General features: G+C 37.5%; 3 protein-coding genes across 6 annotated transcripts; 1 reads left to right on the top strand and 2 right to left on the bottom strand.

Moving 5' to 3' along the window:
• Positions 1 to 2477: 2477 nt before the first annotated feature.
• Positions 2478 to 3230, top strand: LOC132054095 (uncharacterized). Its single transcript, XM_059446162.1, has one exon. The coding sequence runs from the start codon at positions 2478 to 2480 to the stop codon at positions 3228 to 3230; it is 753 nt and encodes a 250-aa protein (XP_059302145.1).
• Positions 3231 to 9209: 5979 nt separating this feature from the next.
• Positions 9210 to 13582, bottom strand: LOC132053244 (protochlorophyllide reductase-like). The gene is made up of 5 exons (XM_059445186.1): positions 13434 to 13582; positions 12945 to 13043; positions 11760 to 12285; positions 10641 to 10999; positions 9210 to 9573 (listed from the first exon to the last, which is right to left on the bottom strand). Exons 1-5 carry the CDS (start codon positions 13485 to 13487, stop codon positions 9418 to 9420), a joined length of 1194 nt encoding a protein of 397 aa, XP_059301169.1. The 5' UTR covers positions 13488 to 13582; the 3' UTR covers positions 9210 to 9417.
• Positions 13583 to 15780: 2198 nt separating this feature from the next.
• Positions 15781 to 25170, bottom strand: LOC132053242 (uncharacterized). Of its 4 annotated transcripts, XM_059445183.1 has the most exons (8): positions 24880 to 25170; positions 23711 to 24714; positions 21305 to 21395; positions 20717 to 20874; positions 20533 to 20584; positions 20359 to 20441; positions 19108 to 19201; positions 15781 to 16817 (listed from the first exon to the last, which is right to left on the bottom strand). In XM_059445183.1, the coding sequence occupies exons 1-8, from the start codon at positions 25154 to 25156 to the stop codon at positions 16213 to 16215; spliced, it is 2364 nt and encodes a 787-aa protein (XP_059301166.1). In that variant the 5' UTR covers positions 25157 to 25170; the 3' UTR covers positions 15781 to 16212. The 4 variants fall into 4 exon arrangements, with proteins under 4 accessions (XP_059301166.1, XP_059301165.1, XP_059301168.1 ...); XM_059445182.1 differs by having other exon boundaries at positions 23711 to 25170; XM_059445185.1 differs by lacking the exon at positions 15781 to 16817 and adding an exon at positions 16824 to 17300 and having other exon boundaries at positions 23711 to 25170.
• Between the last annotated feature and the right edge of the window lie 582 nt (positions 25171 to 25752).

The following is a 25752-nucleotide window of genomic DNA, read 5'->3' as shown; positions in this document are numbered from 1 at the left end:
ACCTAAACAATAAATCCTTTGCTAATCGCGAGGTCTTATCAAATGATTGTGTTAGCTATGGGTTATTTAGCAACCAATTTCGTAGATAGTTATCATCAAATGCTTGAAGATATAAAATAATTTGATGAAGAATAGATTTGAGAAAAAGACTTTCAATTTAGTCTTCCATTTATTTATTTTTATTGAATTTTTTTATTTTCCGTCAAACCTTAGAGCAAGGCCTAATTGAAAATGAAGTGAATTATTACTTGTGTCATAAAATCCCTTATGTCCATGCCCTAATCGTCTCCTGGATGAACATGTGCATCTAAAAGATCTTGCAATATAGTGGAGCCAGTCACTCAATATAGACAAATCTGAAATCTGATTCAAATCACATATAACAACTACCCTAAAATTTACATGTAATGTTGACTATTGTATTGCCCTTTTGACAATAAACAAAAAATGTATATTACATCTTATAAACTTAACATCTTAATTATGATTAATTACCAGACAGTTTCAGCATTTCTACACCTAACTACTTACTTATTTATAAAATCAGCTTCAACATCTAATAATATCTTTCGATACTTGATTTTTATCAGCTACTTTTAATCAACGCTAAAATTGTGAAAGGAAAAAAAGAAGATTCCATTTTTACTTGATTGACTTGATTGAAATTTGTGTTTTTCAGAAGATGACTTCATCAAATGAAGTAACATATGATTTGGATATCCAAAAAACCGGTGGATTAGTGACATCCATCAACAATGAAGAATTTCAAGAGGAAGACATTTGGGGTTGTAATAATAATAATAACATTGTTAATGAAAAAAATCAACTCGGTTCCAAGTTCATCATCACAAGTACTAAAGATTCAAGAAGGCTAATTCCTACAGCAGCCAAGATGATCCCAAAGTAAAAAAAAAAAAAAAAAAAAAAAAAAGAATTCAAGACAAGATTTCAAGATTGTTCATCACTTTGCCCTAGTAAAATACCTGATTGTCAAAGATTTATGGAACAAGTTTAAAGAAAGAACTTGGTAATTTTGGAAGTGATGATGAAAATGAAGTTGAAGAGAATGTGATGCCTCCACATGAATGGCTTGCTAAAAGGCTTAGGAGAAGGCAAATTTTTGTTTTTTCAGGGAGAGATCTATGCAGGGTGTGAAATGTTGTTTTAACTTCAACTAGATTTCTTGAATAACATTCCAGTTTTCATCAATGATTATTGGAGGGTGTTTGAAAAAAGGTTGAATTGGTCCCATATAAATCATGGCGGTGGTCTTGGGTATTTTTTTCTTTAAGCAAAAAGTTATGTGTACGTGAATCTTGAAAGTTCATTGATACCTATTGATGAAAGATGGAAAGTATCAAGTGAACTAATCGAGGTTGTGCAAGCTGGTGTTGGAAAAATGACTTCCCTATTAATAACATTCCACATTGATTGTGTCCTACTATACCCTCCATTCTCTGACGTACCTCTTCTTCATCCCCCACCCCCATAGCCCCTATCCCCACCATCCAACACTCCTACCATCGCCCCCATTTTCCATAGTATTATCTAGATTATATACAAATATTTTTAGGATAATATATATTTTTTATTTATATACCGAACTCAGGAAAATAAGTAAGAAATCTACTTATTTTTCTGCAAAACATTTTCCATGAAAAAACATATCGAACACACCCTAAGTTTAGCCTTTAACCACTAAAATTGTCGGTCAAGAAAATCAATAAGCAAAATGATAAATGAAGCTTCGTTTTTAAGATATGGCAAAAAAGGACAGATTGATTTAAAGAGAAAAGGTGAACAAGAAAGTAAAGAAAACAAGAAAAATAAAGAAAATGAGAAAAGCGGAGTAGTTTGGTTGGTTTTCTTTTTTAATTTTTCTTATTTCATAGGGGTAGGAGAAGGGGAAACGGAGAGGGAATTACAATATGAGGATTCTAATCTTCACCAACAAGGTGAAAGTTCAGGTAACCAACCAACTGAACTACTAGATCCCTAATTTTTTTTTTAAACTTTTTTTTATTACATAGGGGATAGGGAAAGGGGAAACAGAGGAGGAGATTATAATGTGAGGATTCGAACCCTCACCATCAAAATGAAAGTTTAAGTTTTAGTTTTTAAGAAAATAAAAAAGTGATCTAGCCAAAGATTTTTATTGAAAACTTAAGATTAAAAAAAAATATACGTACCAAAAATCTTAACTAATTCAATATCTATTATATATATATGATAAATAATGTAAATAGGTAGTAAAAGAATATTTTGTAAATCTTCTAATTTAGGTTAGTATATTTTGTATCCTAATAGGACATTGTAACTATGGTATATTTACCAATTCAATCAATGAGAATAATCACGGAATTAATCTCTTTCATGGTATCAGATACTAGGGTTTCTTTTCCTCCTCTTCCGCTGCCCTAATTTTTTTTTCCGTCGTCCTCTTCCTTCTTTTCCGTCCACCTTCTTGCTTTCCATCAATGGCAGACACCAAGTTCCACCCTGCTATGGCTGTCTCCAACATCAAGAATCACATTCCTATCGTTCTTGAGATGGAAACGGATCATTATTCGGCTTGGGCCGAATTATTCAAGCTTCATGCCCGGTCTCACCGTGTCCTTTCCCACATTCTCCCGACCGGAAAGGAGAAGGCTCCTTCCACCGACGAAGAAAAGGAGTTGTGGTCCACCTTGGATGCCACGGTACTTCAATGGGTGTATGCAACCATCTCCACTGACTTATTGCATACGATCATCGAAGAAGATCTATCGGCAAAGGAGGCCTGGGATCGCCTCCGTAACCTTTTTCAAGACAACAAAAACTCCCGTGCCGTTGCATTGGAACATGATTTCTCTCATGTTAAGTTGCGGGATTTTCCGAACGCTTCGGCATATTGTCAACGACTCAAGACCTTGGCCGATCAACTCAAGAGCGTGGGGGCTCCGGTGACCGACAACCGCCTCGTTCTTCAACTGGTGGCTGGCCTCACAGAGGCGTACAAGAATGTGGGCACCTACATCCGGCAAAGTAAGCCTCTTCCATCATTCTCCGAAGCTCGATCAAGTCTGTGTCTTGAGGAAAAAGCGTTGGCTGAAATGCATGATGACTCGCCCACGGCTATGGTGGCTAATTCCCAACGTGAGTTTGATGACTCCACTCCTTGGATGATTTTACTAATTTTTTGTGGACTTTCCCTTTGGCTAGAAAATCGGATGTTTACTCTAAATTCATAAATTTTAGGTCCCATATCCTTACTCAATTTGAACGTCCTATCAAAAATATCCAATGCGAGAATGGGAAGGAATATGATAATGGTCTATTCGGAAAATTTTGTGCGTCCAATGGGATGTCTTTTCGTCTTTCGTGTCCTCATACATCCTCTCAAAATGGGAAAGCCGAAAGAAAAATTCGTTCAATAAATAATGTCATCCGAACTCTTCTTGCTCATGCCTCCATTCCTCCATCTTTTTGGCATCATGCATTGCAAATGGCGACTTATCTCCTTAATATTTTACCAAGCAAGTTGTTGGGTCACAAATCCCCGTTAGAAGTCCTTTATCAACGGAAACCATCTTATTCTCATCTCCGGGTCTTTGGGTGTTTATGTTATCCCCTTTTTCCGTCTACTACTATTCACAAGTTGCAGCCTCGGTCAACTCCATGTGTCTTTTGGGATATCCACCAAACCATCGGGGCTACAAATGTTTTGATTTATCCTCAAATAAAATCATTATTTGTCGTCACGTGTTATTTGATGAGACTCAATTTCCGTTTTCTAAAATCCACACTCCCACTCCCAACACGTATGACTTCCTTGATGATGGTTTTTCCACTTACTTGATCCGTCATCTCGCCACCAGCCTCTCTCCACCACTGCCGTGTCCCTCTCCCCCGCTGCTCAGTGGCTTTCCGCCTGGTCTGGGCCAGCTGCCCACGCCATCTTTGGCTGGGCAGCGGCGTTTGCCTTCCTCTACGCTAGACCAGCCCGCACCTATGCCCAGCCAGCTTGCCAACAGCCCCCATAACTCCACCACTCCTCCTCCTGTCCAGCAGCCCCCTACCCAAACGCGCATGGTCACTCGTAGTCAGCGCGGGATTTTTAAGCCCAAGCACCCATTTAATCTACATACGGCGGTTACCAGGTCCCCCATACCTCGTAATCCGTTGGATGCGCTACGTGACCCGAATTGGAAATTGGCCATGGATGATGAATATGATGCTCTTATTAAAAATAAGACGTGGGAATTGGTACCCCGTCCACCTAATGTGAATGTTATTCGGTCTATGTGGATTTTTACGAGATAATAGTCAAAATACCCCCCAACGTTTGACCAAAATGCCAACTACACACCGAACCTTTGCGGGGGTCCTATTACCCCCCTGGACAAATTTTTTTCGGTAGCAAAATGACCCTTTTGGCGATGTGGCGATCCAATCTGCCAACCCCAAATATTAAATGGCGGTTGTCCACACGCGCGCGCCCGCGTGCCACGTGTTTAATTTTGCCCCATTTTTTATTAATTTCCCCTTCCTCCATCCATCTACTCTTCTTCTTCAAAAAAAAAAAAAATCTCTCAATTTTCCATACTCCATTTTTATTAAGGATCGAAAACCCATACCCGATTCTCCTTCATCTTCATCAACATTATCATCATCATCATCATCATCATCTTCACTAGGAGTTGAAAAAAAAAATCACACCAACTTGCTCAAATCTAATCCAAACAAACCCAAATGTGAAAGGAAGCTTCCTAACACCAAATAGAACAAAGTTCATCCATTAATTTGATTAAACAATCAAGAATTTAGAGAAACCCATTTGGTGTTCTTCATAGCTTTCTCCAAATTCTTAGCAATGGAGTTTAATTTTCTCCCCAAATCAACTCAAAGAATTAGTGCTTAAATAACTCCAACCAAGCAACAAGTAGCAACTCCAAACAAGCAACTTCCAATCAGATTTTCTTTAACAAGATTAGATTTTTCATCCTTATTTTTTTTCAGATTTTTCCTTTTTCTTTCTTGATTTTTCATTTTTTTCTTGATTTTCGTTTATGGTGGAAAGTTGTTCTTTAACAAGTTGTTCGGAATCATATGTGGATTTTCTTCGGTTGAGATTTTCGTTTATAATGGATATTATTTTGACAACAAAAAATGGGGATGGATATTAAATAGGGTGAAGATGAAGATGAAGATGAAGTAGCCTAAAAATGGAGGAGTTCAAATTTTATCTACTTGGCATCATATGTGGCGGCTTAGTTGGCGTCCAAAAAACGGGTCGGATGCGGATTTTTAAAGGCCGTCACGCGCCAGCGGGCGGTGTATTCACGCTCTCTGCCACATCGGCAAAAAAGGGCCATTTTGCTACTGAAAAAATTTGTCCAGGGGGGTAATAGGACCCCCGCAAAGGTTCGGTGTGTAGTTGGCATTTTGGTCAAACGTTGGGGGGTATTTTGACTATTATCTCGATTTTTACTCATAAAGAAAAGTCTAATGGTGATTTTGAGAGGCATAAAGCCTGTCTTGTAGGTGATGGCAAAACACAGCAGGTTGGCATTGATTGTGGTGAGACTTTCAGTCCGGTCGTAAAGCCAGCTACGATTCGCACTGTCTTAAGTCTAGCTCTCTCTAAGCATTGGCCCATTCATCAGTTGGATGTCGAAAATGCATTCCTTCATAGCGAGCTCAAGGAGACAGTATATATGCATCAGCCAATGGGTTTTCGAGACCCATCTCATCCCGATTATGTGTGCTTGTTGCGCAAGTCCTTATATGGCCTTAAACAAGCAGGAAGCTTGGTATAAAAGATTTGCGACTTTGTTTATTCCATTGGTTTTGCTAATAGCGAGTCCGACAACTCATTGTTCATCTACGCCAAAGGGCACGACTTGGCCTACATTTTACTATATGTGGATGATATTATTCTTGCTGCTTCTTGGATACTCTCATTTGTTCGTTTATGGCCCTTCTTGGCTCCGAATTTGCAATGAAGGACCTAGGCCCTTTGAATTATTTTCTTGGCATTGCGGTGACCCGTCACAAGGGTGGTATGTTTCTTTCACAACGAAGTTATGCTACGGAGACTATTGACCGTGCAGGAATGTCATCGTGTAAGCCTTCTTCCACTCCGGTTGACACTAAACCGAAGGTCAGTGCCGCTTCTGGCGCTCTTTGTGAAGATCCCACTCATTTCCGGAGTCTTGCAGGTGCTCTTCAGTATCTAACCTTCATCAGACCGGATATTTCTTATGTCGTGCAGCAGATTTGTCTTCATATGCATGCTCCACGAGATACGCATATGCTTGCTCTTAAACGGATTATTCGGTATATTCAGGGTACTCTTGATCATGGTTTGCATCTCTATCCATCTTCATTCATCGATTTGGTTTCGTATACGATCTTTGATTGGGGGGGCTGTCCCGACACACGACGTTCAACGTCGGGTTATTGCGTGTTTTTGGGAGACAATTTGATATCTTGGTCATCCAAACGCCAACCTACTCTTTCCCGCTCCAGTGCGGAAGCAGAATATAGGGGGTTGCTAATGTTGTCTACGAATCATCTTGGATACGTAACCTACTCTTGGAGTTACATTGTCGGTCCCTAAGGCTACTTTGGTTTATTGTGATAATGTCAGTTCCATTTACCTGTCAGGGAATCCAGTCCAACATCAGCGCACCAAGCACATTGAGATGGATATCCATTTTGTTCGTGAGAAGGTGGCACGCGGTCACGTACGTGTCCTTCATGTTCCGTCCCGATATCGGCTCGCCGATATTTTCACTAAAGCTCGCCGAAGTCTTATTTGAGGATTTTCGGGACGGTCTCGGCGTTCGTAAACCTCGTTTTTATTTTGCGGGGGTGTGATAAATAATGTAAATAGGTAGTAAAAGAATATTTTGTAAATCTTCTAATTTAGGTTAGTATATTTTGTATCCTAATAGGACATTGTAACTATGGTATATTTACCAATTCAATCAATGAGAATAATCACGGAATTAATCTCTTTCAATATAATGTAATTTATCGGAGTGTATTTTGATAAATCTCCTTGTGTCCCCTAATTCAACTCCCACATGAAGAAGAAGAAAAAAAGTTGTCGCTACCAAGGAATAGGATTAATGCATGAGATCATTCTTAATAAGATAATTCGGATTCGAGTTATGGAATAGAAATTATTTTGTAGGAAATATTGTTTCCTCAACGAGCGCTACATGATCTGAATGTGGATTAGTTAGATCAGTGAGTTTCGAATATTAGATGATTCAAAAGAAAAAACTCCACAGTCGAGCTAGATTATAATGTATGTGTTCACGATAACTCAATAGCTTTTGTTTAAGTTATTAAGAAATTTATTAAATATCTACAAAAATATGATTATGAATTTAATTATTATTGTATATTGGTTTGAGGTTGTTGTAAAAATTTAAATTTTTTAAATATTGACCCACTTCTAAAGCTCCAATACTAATTATTAAGACGGCTAATCATGTGGCTAATTACCTTTTAATAATGTGGTGAATGTGGGTAAGCTGTCACTTAGTGTGTCAGTGTTGTGTCCAAGAAAATACCGTACGTTTCACATGTGAGAGATAAGCAGGTCAAAGTTTTAGACAGTATGAGTATGAGATGCCAATATTAATTAATGTTGGCAGAGGATAAAGTAAGTACCTATCTTGTGTACTCCCATAGTCCACAAATACTTGGGAAATACTTAGCTCTTACTTATGATCTGGAGCCAACTGCACATAGAAATGTGCACCAGCTTATCTACTCAGCTCTTCTTCTTTTTTCTTTTTTCTCTCATCCGATGTCTGATACCGGCTATGAGTTTCGATTAATTTGATTTTTTGCCTTGTAAGATTGATGTTCCAAATCAATTTATTTCTAATTCCGGAAGTCGAACCCAGGACATTTAATTAAGGATGGAAAATCCTATCTATCTCACAACAAAAAAAAAAAAAAAAAAAAAAAACAATGAGCATGCTTAGATTTAGTTTTGGAAGAACTGATTTTGTTAAAAATGTAAAGCTTGAAAAAAAAAGTCTATCCCTTTTCATATTTTCAAGTGTTGAAGGAATTGTTCATCTGTCTACAATCAACAATAATCCATAGACTATGATGAGCCTATCTATGGAGATTGCAGGAGAGGATGTAGTGTGGAAATTCTGGGTTCATTCGAATCCAGTAGCTTTAGCTGGTGCCCTGAATGTGTGTTAAAGTTCACTATATAAATATAAATAACAGATTTCGAACCCACCAAACCAAATTGACTGTAATTTTGAATTCGAACCAGTAAAATTCAAATTCTGGATCCGCCTTTGTCAAATTAGCATCTTGATCCTGGAAAAGGATCTGGCATTCACCATTTGGTGATTTGGTCATTCATATCAGCCCAACAAGGGTCTAGAGGCCAGGTTACAGGTTCACGTGAACCCAATAACTTTTACTCACATTTTGTGTATACATTAAGAAAAATACTAAATATCTATAAATATTTGACTGTGAATCTAGCTATTATTGAAATATTAACTTGAGATTGCTATAGAAACCTATAAACTTCAAATCTAGGAGTCACCTGTGCACGCCAAGTATATCCAGGAGTTCCCTTGAACCTTGTTGAAGCATCGGAGTCTAGTTCCAGCTTATGAACTTTAGGATTCTTATATCTAAGAGATAAACAAGAAATGAAGGTTGTAGCTGCCTAGAGTTGATCGACAGGTTAACCCCAAAATGAGTTGATCGACGGTTACCCCTGTAGTTGACCCCTAAGCTCGGGGGAATCGGAAACTATTGTATCTTTTCTAAAACGGCACTCTCCCTTCAAGATTCTTATGTATGATAGCTTATTTTGCTGCTTGTGTGTTAACTGTTAAGTGATGTAACAAGGCGTAATAACGCGTTTGCTTTTGCTTTCTTTGGTGAATTTTCATCATAATAAGTGTTGGAACCAGTTCGGGATTGATGACTGAGGGAGGGGCAGAGCTACAATCGACGAATGTTGATCAGTCTACAACCGACGAATGTTGATCAGTTAAACACCTTTTATCACAAAATTATATTACGTATATAGGTCAAATACTTATTACTTCACCATTAGTTGAGGCTTAGCTGATTGATTCCTAATCAAATCCTGTTGTTTAATTAATATAAGTTACAGAGTTAAGAAGAAAAGTTTAATTGCTAGCTCTACATGCACCTACTAAATCAAACAATATTCAAGAGCCAGCACTTCATTTAACTTCAAAGCAAATTAGTGACATTTTCCATCAGAAAGAAAAAACAAGGTGAGTGATTTTTATTTCTCAATCCTAACTAAAGTGACACTTCTCTTTACAACAGCCTATTATTCCGATACAAATTCTCTCACTCATATGTCATTTTCTTGTTTTACGTGGCAATGGCTAAGGTTAGTCCCAAAATTTAAGCCAAACCAACGAGCTTCTCACTGACTTCCCATACTTTACGCGCTTTCTCTGCGTCACTGGCTTCTTCAGACAACTGATTCTCGAAAGAAGCCGAATCTTTGTTCCAGCTCCAGTAGACACCTGATTTTGTCAAGCTGGGATCACTCACAACCTGCATAAGATAAATAAAATAACAGCTTAAGTTAAAAGATTTACAAACCAAGAGTTAGATATACATCGATCAACTACGTCTTAGTCCCAAACCAGTCAGCCTTAGCTACTGGGGCGAAGTCAAGAATATCGTTAAGGGTGTTCAAAATTTAATATATATGCTCAAAACGTAAAATTTGATCTATATATACACAATAACGTGTTCAACTGACCACCCTTCATTGTCTGTAGCTTTGCCCTTGTAATTAATTATATGAATTATCTATATTCATTCCGTTCTATTCAGGCCCGAAATAAGAGGTAGATAAATGCAGCTTTTGTGTTGGCATGGTAATTTCGCTAGGGGTGATCAAAATTTAATGTACATGTGCCAAAAGTTTAATTTTATACATATGCACACCTATGTTGCTCGGACTCTTCAAAAATGTTGATGGGTACGTATCGGATCCTCCAAAAGTAGTATATTTTTAAAGGATCCGACATGGGTGCGGCGTCACTTTTGGAGAGATAGAATTGCACACTGCACAGTACGAGTACTACCTTCCATCAAATGGTGTTTTAACTGACTACCATTTGCCAGTTGTAGCTCTGCCCTTGCTTAGCTATATGAATCATCTATATTCTTTCAGCTCAACTTAGGCCCAAAACCTATGTTGCTCTAACTCTCCAAAAATGTTGCCGTACCAATGTAGGATGCTCCAAAAATACACTACCTTTGGAGGATCCAACATGCGCACCAAAAGACATTTTTGAAGAGTCCAAGATCTATGTGCAAGCGAGATCTGTAATATCCATTTTAGAAAATAGACGAATAGATAAGGCGAAACTAGCTGAAGGAAGGTTACATTAGTGCCCCTTATTTTGCAGTATGTTGCTTGGACTCTCCAAAAATCCTGACTCACCCGTGCCGGATCCTCCAAAAATGCATTACTTTTGAAGGATCCGACAGGCACCTGACAACATTTTTGAAGAGTCCGAGCAATATATCCCAAAACTAAGATAAATGCATCTTTTGTGTTGGCAAGGTAAGCTGTTATCTTTCTAATTAGTAATAGTACTTGTTAATACCTGAGCAAGTCTCTTTCCGGCTTCAGTCTCAGAGACATATCCCTTTGTAATATACTTCTGGAATGGTGGGAAAAGGAGCCTAAACAAAGGGATATGTTCTCTGAATAGCCCTGTTGTTGCAATGCAGCCAGGGTAAAGAGAGGCAAATGTGATGCCGGTTTCCTCATGGTATCGACGATGGAATTCTTGCATAGTGAGCATGTTACAGACCTTGCTGTCTTTGTACGCTTTAGCACCGTCAAATTCACCACCATCGATCATCGCTGAGCTGTTAATTCCATTTAGACCGCCCGCCATACCCCTCAAGTCACCCAGATTGGCCTTTGGAGGTACATTCCCGGCCAGAGTATTTGTATTCCCTGTCATGTGATTTTAGTCAAGAGAAAATTTAGTCCATCATTAAAAAGAATACAAAGAAGTGTATGTAATCCTTAAATATCCATTTGAGAAAATAGATGCACAAGGCAAAACCATCTCAATGAAAGTCGTTATAGCTAGTGGAGGAGCCAGGATTTTCACTAACGGGAATCGAAATATAAAGTAGATAGATGAAAAAGCCAAGGGGTTTCAATATATAATATATGAATAGATAAAGGCGAAACCAGCTGAAGGAAGGCTGCATTAGTGCCCGTTATTTCACATCACATTGTGTTGCTTGGACTCTCTAGAAATGCTGCCGCCCGTGTCGGATCCTTAAAGAATGCACTATTTTTGGAGGGTCCGACATGCACCCATCTGCATTTTTGAAGAGTCCGAGCAACATACATTATTTTTCCCTGAAGCAATTTTAGCTTTAAGAAAGAGAGACTTCAATTTAGATTAGTTTTTAGTAAAGTATGAGGCAAGAAGCAAGAAGAGAGAAAGTTGGCCTTCAAATGTTGCTCGGACGCCTAAAAATGTTGCCATAACCATGTTAGATCCTCCAAAAATGCGCTACTTTTGAAGGGTCCAACAGGCACCTGGAGGGATTTATGAAGAGTTCGAGCAACATAGCTATTTAGATTAGTTCATTGATAAAGGATAAGACTGGAAGCAAAGGGCACAGAAGCTGCACGAAAGCCGTTGCGTGTAGGGAAACTATTGTAATTCTCATTTCAATTAGTAGTTTTTATGCACTACCTGTAATGGAACCGACAATGATGAGTCTCTTTGAAGGATAATCAGATTGCTTCAAGTCATCCAGCAACAATCTTGAAAGAAGGAAATGTCCAAGGTGGTTAGTGCCAACACTAAGCTCAAAGCCCTCAGCTGTAAATGAAGGCTCTTTAGCAGTTGGTTGATACACAGCAGCATTAGCAACCAACACATCGAGAGCCCGGCCCGACCTCCGGAAGTTATCGACGAATTGTCGGATGCTGTCGAGCGATGCTAAGTCCAAATGCATGATGGTGTAATTCTCCTTAGGCATCCCAACTGATTTTGCTGCTCTCTCAGCTTTTAAAAAGTCCCTACATGCCATAATAACATGCCATTTTCCTGTTTCTGATAGAGCTTTTGCTGTGGCTAGGCCTAATCCTGATGAGGCTCCAGTGACAATTGCACAACCTTTTCTTAGTGTTTTTTTCCCTGATGGAGAGTTAGTGGTGACACCCGGTGAAGCAACCATTGTAGCCCTTACAGCTCCATTGGACAATCTTCTTTGGCTCTGTAAGAAATCAAAATGTCAGTAAAATTCATCTAATTCTACAGAAAGACACTGGGACTGCTCACATCAAACTTTTAACATAGAATAATACTCCACTCCAATCTTCATGACAGTTTTTATCTTTCGAGATCCAAAAAAAAAAAAAGGGCAGATGCTAGCGTGAGGGTAGGCTGCCTACATTACACCCCTGAGGTGCGGCCCTTCCCTGGACATGATTCAAACCAGCGATATGCGCCTAATCACGCATCACGTATTGCGCTATTACCATTAAACCAAAGTCCTGGGGGGAAAATATTTGACGATTTTACTTCTATATTACTTTGCATAAAATGTTCGACAAAAGATTCATAGATTGTATTATATTGGTCTGAGATGAGCTTAAGGCGACATGGTCAGTGAAGAGGATTCATATAGTCGATCCCACCTTGCTAGGATGGTTGAGGCATAATTCTTGTTGGACAAACTCATTAGACTATTCTCAAATTTAACCGTTGATGTTGATGTTTTCTCTGTCAAACGAACTTTTCACTGTTTACTTTAATATCTTTCCACTATCACTAATGTAATACACAAGTATACTTAACGTATTAAACTTAGTGAATACAAATATAGTCACATAGAATGAAATTGTGGGAGTATCAATGTGCTACATTTGGTACCTTGACTTTGAATGAAGATGAGCCAAAATCAGATTTAGTATAGTCTGAGAGAGAAGCTCCAAAGAGACTAGAACTCTTCAAGGTTGCACTACCTTTGCCCTGCAATATTAACAAAATGAGCAAAAGAAAGAATCAATAGTTGCTTCACATTTCTATTGCAGACTAAAAATACTACTCCCTCTGTTCCAGTTTATACGACCCTATTTCCTTTTTAATTCATTCCAAAAGAACGACCCTTTCTAAATTCAGAAACAATTGAACTTAAACTTCTCATGTTACTCTGAATGAGAAGCTTCTATTTTCACAAAATATGTTATGACATGTTTACGACAACTAGTTTCTAAAATCTTCCTTTCTTTCTTAAATTTCATGCTCAGTCAAACAAGTCAACATAAAATGAAACGAGAAAATAGCGATGGTGCACTCATCTACTTGAAATCTTGGATCCGCTCTACACACAGAACAATGAAATGGGAAGGAAAGAGCCACCTCTTTGGAAATGGAGAAAGTAGAAGGAAGCAGAGTAGCAGCCTGAAGAGCCATGAAGATGTTCAAGAAAATAACTTGGGATTCTTTATCTAGAAAACAGATTTTGAACTACTGGTACTGGCAAAGGTTTGGTTCACTTATATATACAAGTGGGAATGATGGCTGTAAAACATTGATAGTATTCTTTATTTACTTAACTATGTGGTATTCGAAATTTACTGGCCTGACTAATCTGAATTCGCACCAGATAGGCCCACTAAGAGAGTAAAGGCTCCCTGTGAAGCAGTTTTTAGTGCCAAGGCTTAAACCCAAGACTTCTAGTTAAAGACTGAAGGGTTTCAACCATCCCAACACACCGTTGCTGGTTGAGACAAAATAATAAGTGTCATTTTAGATATTTTTTTTTGTTTATTCATCTGGTATCTGAAATTCATTAGCTTGACTAATATGGATTTGCGTGGGATAGGCCCGCTATGGGGTAAAGACTCCCTGATAAAAAGTTTTTTTTTTCTATCAAGATTCAAATGCGAAATCTCTAATTAAGAGCCGGGGGATCCTAACCATTGAGACAAAATAATAAGTGTCATTTTAGATATGTTTTAGTTTATTCATCTGGTATCCGAAATTCATTAGCCTGACTAATCTGGATTTGTGTGGGTAGGTCCGCTATGGGGTAAAGACTCCCTGATAAAAAGTTTTTTTTTTTTTTTTTTTTCTCTCAAGATTCAAACCCAAAATCTCTAATTAACGACAGGGCTCCTAACGATTGAGACAAAACAATAAGTGTTACTATTTTGGATATGAAAGGAGGGGTAGGATAAGATAGTTTTTGGTGAAAGTATCTGCCACATCAATTCTTAGCCACCAATGGGAATTCAAGGTTCAGATTTCCTCTGATATTTTTGGAACTTTTTGCAGATATGGCCAATTATTGGATGGACAAGAAAAAGGATATTTTGGCTCACTGCCCAAAGCAATCCACTTCCAGTAGGTATGGGCTTCAACGTGAAATATTAATCAAAGACAGAACACAGCCTAACTCCCATAGCTTTGGATAAATTCTTAGGAAGTTTTGTTTTAAAATCGAGAAATCTTCGAGGCCAGTAACATACGGTTCGAAACTATTTTGTTTGCAGAAAGATTTGAATTCAAGGCGTGCATATAACTCACACATCACGTGTTGCGCTCTTATCATTAGATCAAAATCTTGACCTAATCCTTTATTATTTTCTAGCATTAAGCTCAGCTTGTTTGCTAATACGATGGTCGGTCATAATTCAGTAATATTTAAGTACCGCCAATTACCGAATATTGTAATAGAGTGGTATGTACCCATTCATTCTTAATTAAAGGTTTCGAGTTCGAACTCTAGGAATAAAGTCACCTTTAGTAGGAGTTTTCCAATGTGAATCCGAATTAGACGACCCAAGGCTATATAGGACACTAGAGGAAGGGAAAAGACTTTTTAGTATATCCGCTTTAATGTTTCCTCAGAAAACAGGTGGGACTTTTTTTTTTTTTTTTTTTTTTTGTCAGGAGTGTTTTTGGAGACAATTTTTCTTGAATTGGATCCTGCAAGATAAAAACGCTACATTTTTATTCTTTTTGGGAAAGAAAAAGCTAAATGTGTAACCTATCACTTCATAAGTTTTCGATCTTCCATATTATTAAATCCATCTCCATTATTTTACGCACTTTAACAATATCCTCTTATAGCATTAGTCTAACACAATGTATGTGTACAATATATTCTAGAAAAAGAAGTAAATTACAATGTTATACTTTCAATTAAATCATATGAGATGGGATTAATTAGAGAAAAGATATGAATGAAACAATGAGGAGGAGAAACTAGGCCAAAATTGAAAATAACTTACTAAAAAATTGAAGGCCAAAGCATGACCTTCAAAATTTGCGTTTTATTTTCAAATGAGTTTAGTTGGTTGTAGCTTTATCCAAAAACAAAAAAAACGTTTTGGTGGTTTTTTCCGTTTTCAGAAAATATTATTTTGCTTTTGAAAAACAAAATGTCACCACTAATTAAATTGGGTTTCTTTTAGGCTTCCAAAAGTCGTTGGATAAGGGCGTCTGGTCCAATCGTTTATGCGCTCTTTCTAAGAAACAAGAATGTAATTAGAAAACATCCCCTAGGAAAGCCTCACGGCCTAGTGGTCACCGTAACAATAATGTCATTTGTCGATATGCTACTGCTTGTTTACTACGCTCATCAAGACATTATTATGTGCATTCCATTATCGCGGAATTTTGCACTGTGCTCTCATTAAGGATGGATATGTCTCATCATACCGCCATACCCCTTGACGTAAAAACCGGGAACAATTACATATAAATGTTGAAGAAACCATTATACAAATATATTCTACATCTACTAATAGATGAACTTCACATACTACAGAATTCGTTCACTCTTTTGCTCCACTGACCTATAATGCGCTCAAAGCCTGCTTAAAGTTGGAATGAATTGTCAAAGAATTATGTTCAACACAACGAAATTACAAGATTTTCAACTCTACAATTTCTGATTACATAAAAAACCTTCCCTTTCTAACGAAGGGTGTACCTTCTTTTTTTCCCTTTTCATCATACTATCCTCACATCATCATAGATCTTTTTTTTTTCCCCTACTTTTCCCTTCACAATGCCTAATCAGGCAGGTTACTTATCTGAGTCTTTGATACAAAAGAAAGAAAAAATCAATTATATTACAGATCTATCTGTACAAATTTGACAACACTCCGGAAACTTTCTTTATCACCTTCTAAATCCGGATTGGTAAGCCAAAATTTTGGAAAGTCCTGATCTCCCCTCGGTGGCTTGCAGTTACAATGACCAAACCCCAGCAGAACTTTGCTTGAGTTAAGCCACTGGAGAAGTCAATACTAGCATCTGTACTCACTCGAGGACTACGATATTTCGTAGCTAAAAGAAGCTTTTCCTCTGGCCACGTTGCTGACATTCTGTCAAAAAAGTACTTGTTCGTGGCACTAGTTATGGTTCCATGAAGAGGACTGTTACCACAGCCGGAAGTCAATGGCGAGCTCTCGTTGCCAATCTCTTCAACAGGTGAGGGTGGATGGTTAGCAGTGGAGACCTCGTCAAGACCAACATGACCACTTTGTTCCCCCGAAGAAGAAGTTTGATATCTCCAAGTATCCGACATGCCAGGCCAAGGAATGGCTACTGAAACATCTTGAGAATGAAAATGCTCATAGTACTGGGTAACGGTAACACTTCTATTTCTGCTTGGTCGAGAGTCACCTTCGTGTTTCCAGATATAGACATGTGAATCCTCGCTTGCGCATACAACATATCTACCATCAGCGGTCATAGAGGCTGAGATTTGCCTTCTCGTATTGCGGAAACCTATCATAGTTGCTGCTAACTCAATGAATAGGAAGAGTACATGAAACTAGAACTGAAAATTATCTAAACAGCTATAAGTTCCAAGCATACAACCAGTCTATGCAGTGAACAGCGAAAAATACTATTTAGCAGCACGAAGAAAGGAGAAATAGCAAAAGGATCAGATCTCGCGAAATATAAGGCGCAAAGTAGAGCAAAAGAGAAAAATGACATTTCTTTTCCTTCTAAATGAACAATAGCAGCTCAAAAACTTTTTTTTTGCTTTTTTGACAAAAAAGAACAATGAAATCACTTTAAAAGACCCCATACACCAAATAAATAACTAGCTTACAAAATACCCCTATTCTAAGTTGTAAGATAGGCCGTTGGGCCTAATTCAACCCAAAAGCTAGCTCATAAGGGGAGGATTGCTCGAGTCCATATAAGGAGACCACTAGTCCAATTCCCCCATGAATGTGGGACTCTTCCCACTCTAACACCCACCTGCACGTAAACGGTAGATTGAGGGGTTCAATCCTTTTGCACTGTTACTATAATAGTTGCCTAATACACGTAAGCCTAAAGGTGGTACAAAGAAAATGCTTATTGTTACATGCCTTTGCACGAAGTGAAAAAGCAAAAGAACCTACACACAATGAACTCAGGATCAAATTGGGGCAGTGGATAAAATGAGATAACAAACAAAGCAAGCAACTAAACATTAAACTAAATCGTAAACAACTTGAGATTTTAGTTTAAAAAAAAAAAAAAAAAAAAAACAATTCTGTTGAGAGGCCAACAATGTAGACCAAGCACTGGTTGGGAGCTAAGTTTCAGGAGGAATTGTAACGACTGGGAAGGGTTTCGGAAGGAGAAAAGAAGAGTCTGGGAGACCACTCCATCCTGCATATGATGGGTGATTTGAAAGGAAAGAAATCAACAATGTTTTGAAAGAAAATATGAAAGTAAACATACATTGAAATATTGATGTATAACTTTTTTTTTTTTGATAAGTAGATATTATAGCTTTTTTGGCTTTTCAGTATAGAGTGTAGACTAGAAGATATTAATACAACAGATAGGATGTTAGATTTCTTCTGCTTCCTACAGTGACGTAAAGGAAATAATTTGCATGTAACTTGGCACAAACTTTGTGCTTCTGTTAATAAGATTTTACTATTCTTAAAAAAAAAAAAAAAAAAAAAAAAATCTGTTGAGAGGCCAACTTTCTTACCTCTAAGGGATATCTGCTACCACCCACCAACACGGGTAACAGACTAACTTTGCCGAAGGAACTCATTTTAAAATGGCTCACGACATAAAAATTGTGTCCATCTTTATCCAGTAAAAAAAAGGTATTCGTGAAATTAATTACTGGAAAAGGACAAATAGCTCTGGCTTAGGTCTATCATATACTGGGGGTCAAGTCGACCACATTTGAAACTTTAATCAGATTAAGCATTATCAATTAAAAAAAAAACAAAGCAACATCAATGCAACCTGCAAGCAGCAGCGTACACAGTGTCGACATTTATAAAAGAGAGGAGAATAAATAACACTTATTATCACATTTGTATATAAGACATAGCCTTGGCCAATTGGTTTTGCCGAGTATTAAGGTAGACCAGGTCTAGGGTCAATTCTACTTAACCAAGTTTTTTAACAATAGGACTGATAGAGGCTCGTTCTATTTGCCGAGGAAATGTTGAGGCTGGCGTTCGAACCTCTGACCACAAGGGAAAAACAAGGCATTTAACCACACCTAAACAATCGTGTACTTGGGAGCCCCTTGAAGGAGAGGAATAAATACTAGGTCTATAATTTTGACAAAAGGAGGACCGCTGCCCCCTCCCAATGATACGTGTTTCTCAACCACCCGCTTACTACAAGAATGTATCATGATGAGAATCAAAGCAGTCTTGTGAATGCCCAGTTCTCCTGTCTTCTTCGGGTCCTTAATAGAACTCAAAAAGCGAAGAGACTCTTTGTTAAGCAGTGTCATTTCCTTTCTATCTTTTCATTTAGGCACAGCATATATATATATATATATATATATATATATATATATGCTTAGTATATTTTTCCGACGAAACGGTGTCATGTAACACTGCTTCATTCAACGTGTGTATGCCCCTGACTAAAAGCTTCATATGTTTATAAAGCAGTTAATGTACCTTTGAACTTGTGATATATATATATATGTATGCTTAGTATATTTTTCCGACGAAACGGTGTCATGTAACACTGCTTCATTAAACGTGTGTATGCCCCTGACTAAAAGCTTCATATGTTTATAAAGCAGTTAATGTACCTTTGAACTTGTGAACAAGATCAACATCATCAACAACCCGAATTCTTGAGTCTGCAGATGTTATAAGCACTTGTGACATACTCCCTGGCACAAACTGTTCATTAAGAAATATCAGTTGCTAATTAATTCACAAGGTCACGACACAAACTTACTTGGACTGCTCCATCCATTACAAATTTTGCCCTACTTCCCATTTTGGATTGTCCCAAAATTGTGTTCAATTTCCTAAAAGAAAAAGTTTTTCCTATATTTTTCAATATTTTAGTATGCAATCAGGGGTGGAGGTACTCTTGCCCTAGAGACACCCCTTCGCCGGAAAATTACATTGTATAGATAGGTGAAATTTTGGTTTTATAGGTATGTATACCAGTGTTGACACCCCTTGACACAAGCTGAAGGCTCAAAGCAGCGGTTAAGGGGTTGCAAAAAGTCCCTAAGGGCGCGTGTTCAAACTTGGGTCACAACACATCTATATTTTTTGACACCCCTTATTATGGCTCCGTTGCTTACTTTCCTAGTAGCGAAGGAGAGGAGCTGAAAGCCACTTGACTCTAAGGAGAGGGCAGGGCTTTATTCGTAGTAATAGTGGATCCTCCCACATGTTCAATCCTCCAAGATGGTCAATCTTTTTTTAGCGGTTTCCCCAGAGATCTTTATCATTAATGCAACCTTCATTTTTTCATTTTGCTCATTCATGGAGTTGTATTTAGTACCTCTACGAAATATGATTATCCGCCCGTGTATGCAATATGTATGTGAGACTCACTTCTATACTGAGGAAAAGTTCAAATTTTTTGAAATTTTCATTTTATCTCAAATATATGGACCAAATTCTTCTGTTTAAATATAAATATAAGACTTCAACTTTACATCAATAATTGAGCCAAGTAAAAATGGATTACGATTTAAATAGCAAGATAGAGGGATTTAGCAATGAATGATCGATGTTTGCCGGTCTCACTTTCCCTTCTCTCTCTTGGGAACGAATTACCTCCTAATCTACACCACTAAAAAGTGCAAACACTTATTTGTTTGTGTACCCTACTTGTTAATTTTTTTACTCATTATTTAATATTTTTGTTCCTTTATTTAGCTTGAAAAAAACCTTGACAAATTATTTACTTGACCTTCGAGAACATAAAACAACAGTAAACACTTAAAAGTTAGGTAAAAATATGCACAGACCGAACATATGCACAGCATGTTGTTAATACAAGCTTCACAATCAGCAATTTATTAAAATTACTGTACCTGGAAACCAGTAATTTTCCTTTGGTGAGTCTTTTTCCTCTTATTCTGCAGATTGATTTGAGCTTTTTGCTGCAATTTATTATCTGAAAGCAGAGAAGCATAAGGCATCAACATATGGAGTACATAACTTTCCTCTACAGAATAAGAGAGAAGGAAAGGCACCATAAATCAAACCTGATATGTTGTACAAATGACAGCTCCCCTTGTATGACCCAACAAGTGCCCCCTTGAAAAAAGAAGAAACAAGAACACATTAGAAACTTAACTGTGAAATATGCAGATCCAGGACATTTGGCTTTCACCTTTCAATAGGATTGGCACAACATCAGAGCGAGCTCTATGTTTAGCGGACTCTCACCTGACCATCTGGTGTGTAGCAAGCTGCAGTGACCATCTCATGCAGATCATTCCAATCAACAACTATCCGCTCAGGAATGCTCCATATGCGAACCTTAGAATCTAGGGAGCCACTGATGAAGTATCTATCATCAACAGGGTTAAACTGGATGCAGGTTACTGAATCAGAACAGGGAAATCAAAAAAAGGTTTTGATCAGCCAATAAGTGTAAAAGTTCCAATCTATGTATTCATCTATTAACGCACCTGGGTTGGAAAAAAACTACGTGATTTCTTCCCAGTCCAAGCCTTGGTGGACAGAGTTACCAGGTACCATTTTTTTGATGAAATAGAATTACTTGGTACCTGTGTTGGTGCGAGGTAGCAGGTACCCCATGGAATATGTCGAGGTGTGCGCGAGCTAGCCCGGGCACCACGGTTATAAAAAATATTATTCATCTATTAACATACTAACTTCTAGGCCATACACTACATTGCTCTTCCTGTCCAAATAATCTTATGACTGAAGCTAAGAAACGTTGAACTCTACTTATCTACTACTAGTCTGGGGAGTAGACAGGTGAGCAAATAAGAGTTCAGGTATACATACCATAGTCACTGTGCGAGAAGATCTTCAAACAAGATTTGCTAGACAGCTCCCAAAGCCGCACTGTTTTGTCCATTGATGACGAGAGCAATTGCTGGTAAAAGAAAGTGGGAGGAAGGTAGATATTAACAAGATGTACCCGAAAAATTATCACAAAAATAGTGCTCGTTATTTAATAGAGGAACTTATTGGGCATCTGGACACAAATTTTTGAAGAGCTATTAAAAGAAATTTCATAGAGGTTACCACTGGTCAGTTTTTTTTTTTTTTTCCTGAAATTAATTGAAAATTTTATTAGAGAATAGCACCCTGAGGATGCAACGGATGAGTACTACAACCCTGGAAATATGTATCTTAGTACACTAACAGCATGTAAAAAGAACTAAGGAAATCAGCCATATCCTATCTACTTCTACATTTCATTTTACATCAAAAGGCTAAAAGAGCTAAACATGTGTGCTTTAAGGTACAATTTTTTTGCCCTTTTGCCTGCAAGAAATCAATAATTTCTTTCCTTCTACACAATCAACCATATAGCCTCTAGTGTAGTGCTTCACAACTTTTTGATGCCTTTTTCTAGTCCTCTTCTATCCAACAATATAGTAGGTCTTTAGGAGATTCTGGCCTGCACCATTTGACTTCAAGTAAACTCAAAAAAAAAAAAAAAGTACCATATCTAGTTTGTGATTCTAAAGTGGATGAACAAGTAAGGGCTACTTCAGTAATCTTTCACTGTAAGGGGTGTATGTATGTCCTAACCATCTTTCTTTGTTGATGAAGGTCCTAACCTTCTATCTTTCCGAAATAAAGTTTTCTACCATCACCTATTTTGATATAAATGGTTTTACAATTCCATAAGTTTCTGATATATTTCGCTAAATCATTCTTTTTATCATCAAATCCTATTTTCTGTGACTTGTAAGGCACCATTGTTCCAGCAATGTCACACAAAACTCAATAACACGGAGGAAACCGGAAACTGTAAAAGTACAGTGTTAAGAAGGGACTACCAGACTGTTGGGTTCAATTCTTCTAGAATCTTTAGTACGTATTTTTTTATTTAGTATAAGCAATTTCATTGGAAAAACTCCTGTGTACAAGCAGTATACAAAAAGTAGAGAGCCTACAAAACATATGGTTCTCTACAAATGACACCAATATAGAATGTTCAGTATCTATAAGGAACTGTGATAATTCATTCATATTCCGACAAAATTATGAGCGCTTTTGTCATAAAAATAAATAAATTAGGAGCACTTTTTTCCAGACCAGAAGGGCTCAATCGCACAGCACAACTTACTTGCCGACAAGCTTAGATGATAGCTCTTGAAAAATAGGGTGGTACAAATGTCAGATCCGGCACCCTCTCATGTTACAAAAGATTATATGTTTCATCAATTCATTTCCTTGCTGTGTACTGGCATATAAAAGTAGCTCTATGATTTCAAACTCTCATAAATCATGAAAGCACCAATCTTCACCTGCCCTCAGCATTCTTTAAAGGTAAGCGAGGATTGATGCATAGCTACTGGGCTCGCCATAACAATGAAATCTATTACTATTTAGTATAACACTCACCATTTGAGTTAATCTCCAACAACTTAGAGACATAAGCAAATAGGTTGCAACATTGCAAGTCCTATCAATTAACCTTGAGGTGGCAAAGCTATCATTAATAAATAACAGTCTGAGAAAAAAAAAAATCATGTTCTTTGCATTTGAGCAAAAGAGCAAAGACTAATCTCAATATCACATATTAAAAATCTACTCACAGGGTTCTTCTAATTCTGTTAATAGATATCCAAAGAAACAGAAAGCATCATGTACTCTTACTGCATCATTTTAGCTATGTTTAGCACAGTATAGATAGAATTTCACAATGGTTACAGATGTACGATCCTGGGAATAATGGGATAAAAAATCATTTCTTTTATCAGATGTAACCTTAAGAAAAGAAAGCAAACAGATCAACAAATCAATCAGGATTCCTGACACCTTAATCCGAATAGTTGGGTCCAACTTTGCGAATCTTCTGTATCCATTCTGTTCTATTCAGGTCATAATTATTACTCCATCCATTTCAATTTGTTTGTTTTACTTTCCTTACTAAATCGCAGAGTCCATATCAAAAAAAAAAGTCTGTTTCAACAAGAATGCCTCTTCCTAATTTGGTAACTCTTTAATTTAAAGACCACAAGATTAACAAGCATTTTGGTACATTATACATATCTTTAGTTGACAACAAGGTTCAAAAGTCTTCTATACTTTCTTAAATTTCATGCTCAGTCAAACTTACACACATAAATTGAAACAGAAGGAGTATTCTATACTAAACTTAAGAAGGATTACAATTAGAATACCAGCTCATGCAATTAGATATTAAGAAAAAAATTAAGAACTCCAGCTAACCTGAGACTTGGACCACGAGAGGTCAAGCACATCATCCAAATGACCCACAAATGAACAGATGGGCTTCTCTGAAAGCGCAAAAACTGTCTCTGGCACCAAAATATGGTCAAACCCCATTGATTTTCGACTTACGGATGACCTTCCTCTTCTTTTCTTCTCCAAGTGGCCATCGAAATTTGGTGACATAGTAGTAGCTGGCTCTGGAGAAGCATTTGCCGAAAACAATAGATTCAAATTCCCGTCTTCCCGTTTATTATCCAGCAACAGATCACCTTTCCTCTCTGATGATGTAACCTCCCAAACATGTATTACCCGGTCCTCACCGGCACTAGCAAGATATTTTCCATCCAAACTAAATTGTATAGTCCAAATAGACCCTTTGTGTGCCTGTATCTCTTGACTCTTGTAAAGCGCCGTAAGTTCTTTGCTCGACTTCCCATACTGACGAACCCGAACCCTTTCAGGTCCGTTAAGGGAAACATCCTGACTATCATCCGTAGCAGAACTCGACCTTCGACCACCTTTCTCAGAAGACGTGTCCCTCTCATCACTACTTCTCCGCTCCTTATGACGGCTAGCCACATTTCGAATGCTCTTCAACCAACTTCCTCTTTTCTTAGTCTTAAGCCCGGTCCCACCATTCGTATTACTACAATCCAACTCTTCCACATTTTGTCTTCTCATCAATTCTTGAACAATTGGTGAAGTTCCAACACACATATCGAATTCTTCTATAGTCAACTGTTTTCCTGTACTAACTTCCTTGAGTTTGTTCCACATCCCATCTTCCCTCACTTCGTTAACTACAAACTCCTTTCCGTTATCGAGATTCTTTATCGTACACACACTCTCCTCAATTTCAACATCTCTATTCGATTCCAAATCATCCTCCTCTAACTCACCATTTTCTACTACCGGCATCAAATTACAACTCTCATTTCCATTGCCTTTATGTAATTGATCATTGTCATTATTATTTACAACTATACAGTTACTGGCATTGGCTACATTGGCAGATACTGATGATGACGACGAGGAAATAGAATCAACACAAAGAATTTGATGACTTTTATGAACCGAAGAAGAAACTAAGGAATTGGTATCACACTTATTATGCCTACCAGCTTCGGAACTATTATTATTAAAATTAGATAATAATAAACCCTCACCAACACCACAAGCAGTTTGTTGATACTTCAAATGAACTCGGGTCGGGTCAGGGGTAAGGCCCATTTGACGAAAAAGGCGGAGTCGACGTTCTTGAATAGAGGAAGGTTCAGAGATCCAAATGGCATAATTGTAAATATGATCTCTATCTTGGTCTTTTTCGTCCGAAGAAGAGGATGAGGATGAGCAAGAAGTGTTGTTTGAAGAGAGTAAACGATCAAGGGAATCGTGAAAATACTCGTTGTGATCGTCTTCTTCTTCTCTATTTTCTTTGCTCATTATTTTCCATGAAAATAATCCTGTTTCTTGGTAAACCATAGAAATAAAGTCAGCTCTGTGTTGTAAAATGAACCATAAACATAGACCAAAATTGATAATCACACATCTATAGAGCTAAAGCTCCAATCTTTAATATATAAAAATCAAATTTTTGACCAAAAAATCTTGAGTCTTGGATAAAATGGAGAAACCCACCAAAATGCACCTCTTAATGATGAAACTGAACACACCCAAGTTGCATTTCTAGTGCTTAAACCATAAACATAGACCAAAATTGATAATCAAGGCTATCTGTAAAGCTAAAGCTCCAATCTTTAATAAATAAAAATCAAATCTTTGACTATAAAAAGCTTGAATCTTGGATAAAATGGAGAAACTCACCAAAATGTACCTCCTAATAATGAAACTAAACACACCCAAGTTGCATTTCTATTGCTTAAACCATAAACATAGACCAAAATTGATAATCAGGGCTATCTATAAAGCTAAAGTTCCAATCTTTAATAAACAAAAACAAATCTTTAACTAAAAAAAGCTGCAGTCTTTGATAAAAATCTTCAATCTTGAAATAAAATGGAGAAACAAACCAAAATGAA

The sequence above is a fragment of the Lycium ferocissimum genome, chromosome 4 (assembly GCF_029784015.1).
Source record: "Lycium ferocissimum isolate CSIRO_LF1 chromosome 4, AGI_CSIRO_Lferr_CH_V1, whole genome shotgun sequence".
Classification (NCBI taxonomy): domain Eukaryota; kingdom Viridiplantae; phylum Streptophyta; class Magnoliopsida; order Solanales; family Solanaceae; genus Lycium; species Lycium ferocissimum.
The sequence above is the reverse complement of the archived record's forward strand: the minus strand, read 5'-3'. Positions and strand labels throughout refer to the sequence as shown.

Coding starts and splice junctions, on each gene's coding strand:
- LOC132054095 (XM_059446162.1), top strand. CDS start 2,478: ATGGCAGACACCAAGTTCCACCCTGCTATGGCTGTCTCCAACATCAAG.
- LOC132053242 (XM_059445182.1), bottom strand. CDS start 25,156: ATGAGCAAAGAAAATAGAGAAGAAGAAGACGATCACAACGAGTATTTT. Junction 20,442..20,532: donor TCATTTGTACAACATATCAG/GTTTGATTTATG, acceptor CTCTGCTTTCAG/ATAATAAATTGCAGCAAAAA. Junction 16,818..19,107: donor TCTTGTTCACAAGTTCAAAG/GTACATTAACTG, acceptor CAACTATGATAG/GTTTCCGCAATACGAGAAGG.
- LOC132053244 (XM_059445186.1), bottom strand. CDS start 13,487: ATGGCTCTTCAGGCTGCTACTCTGCTTCCTTCTACTTTCTCCATTTCC. Junction 13,044..13,433: donor CTTTCTCCATTTCCAAAGAG/GTGGCTCTTTCC, acceptor TTAATATTGCAG/GGCAAAGGTAGTGCAACCTT. Junction 9,574..10,640: donor CCGGAAAGAGACTTGCTCAG/GTATTAACAAGT, acceptor TATCTTATGCAG/GTTGTGAGTGATCCCAGCTT.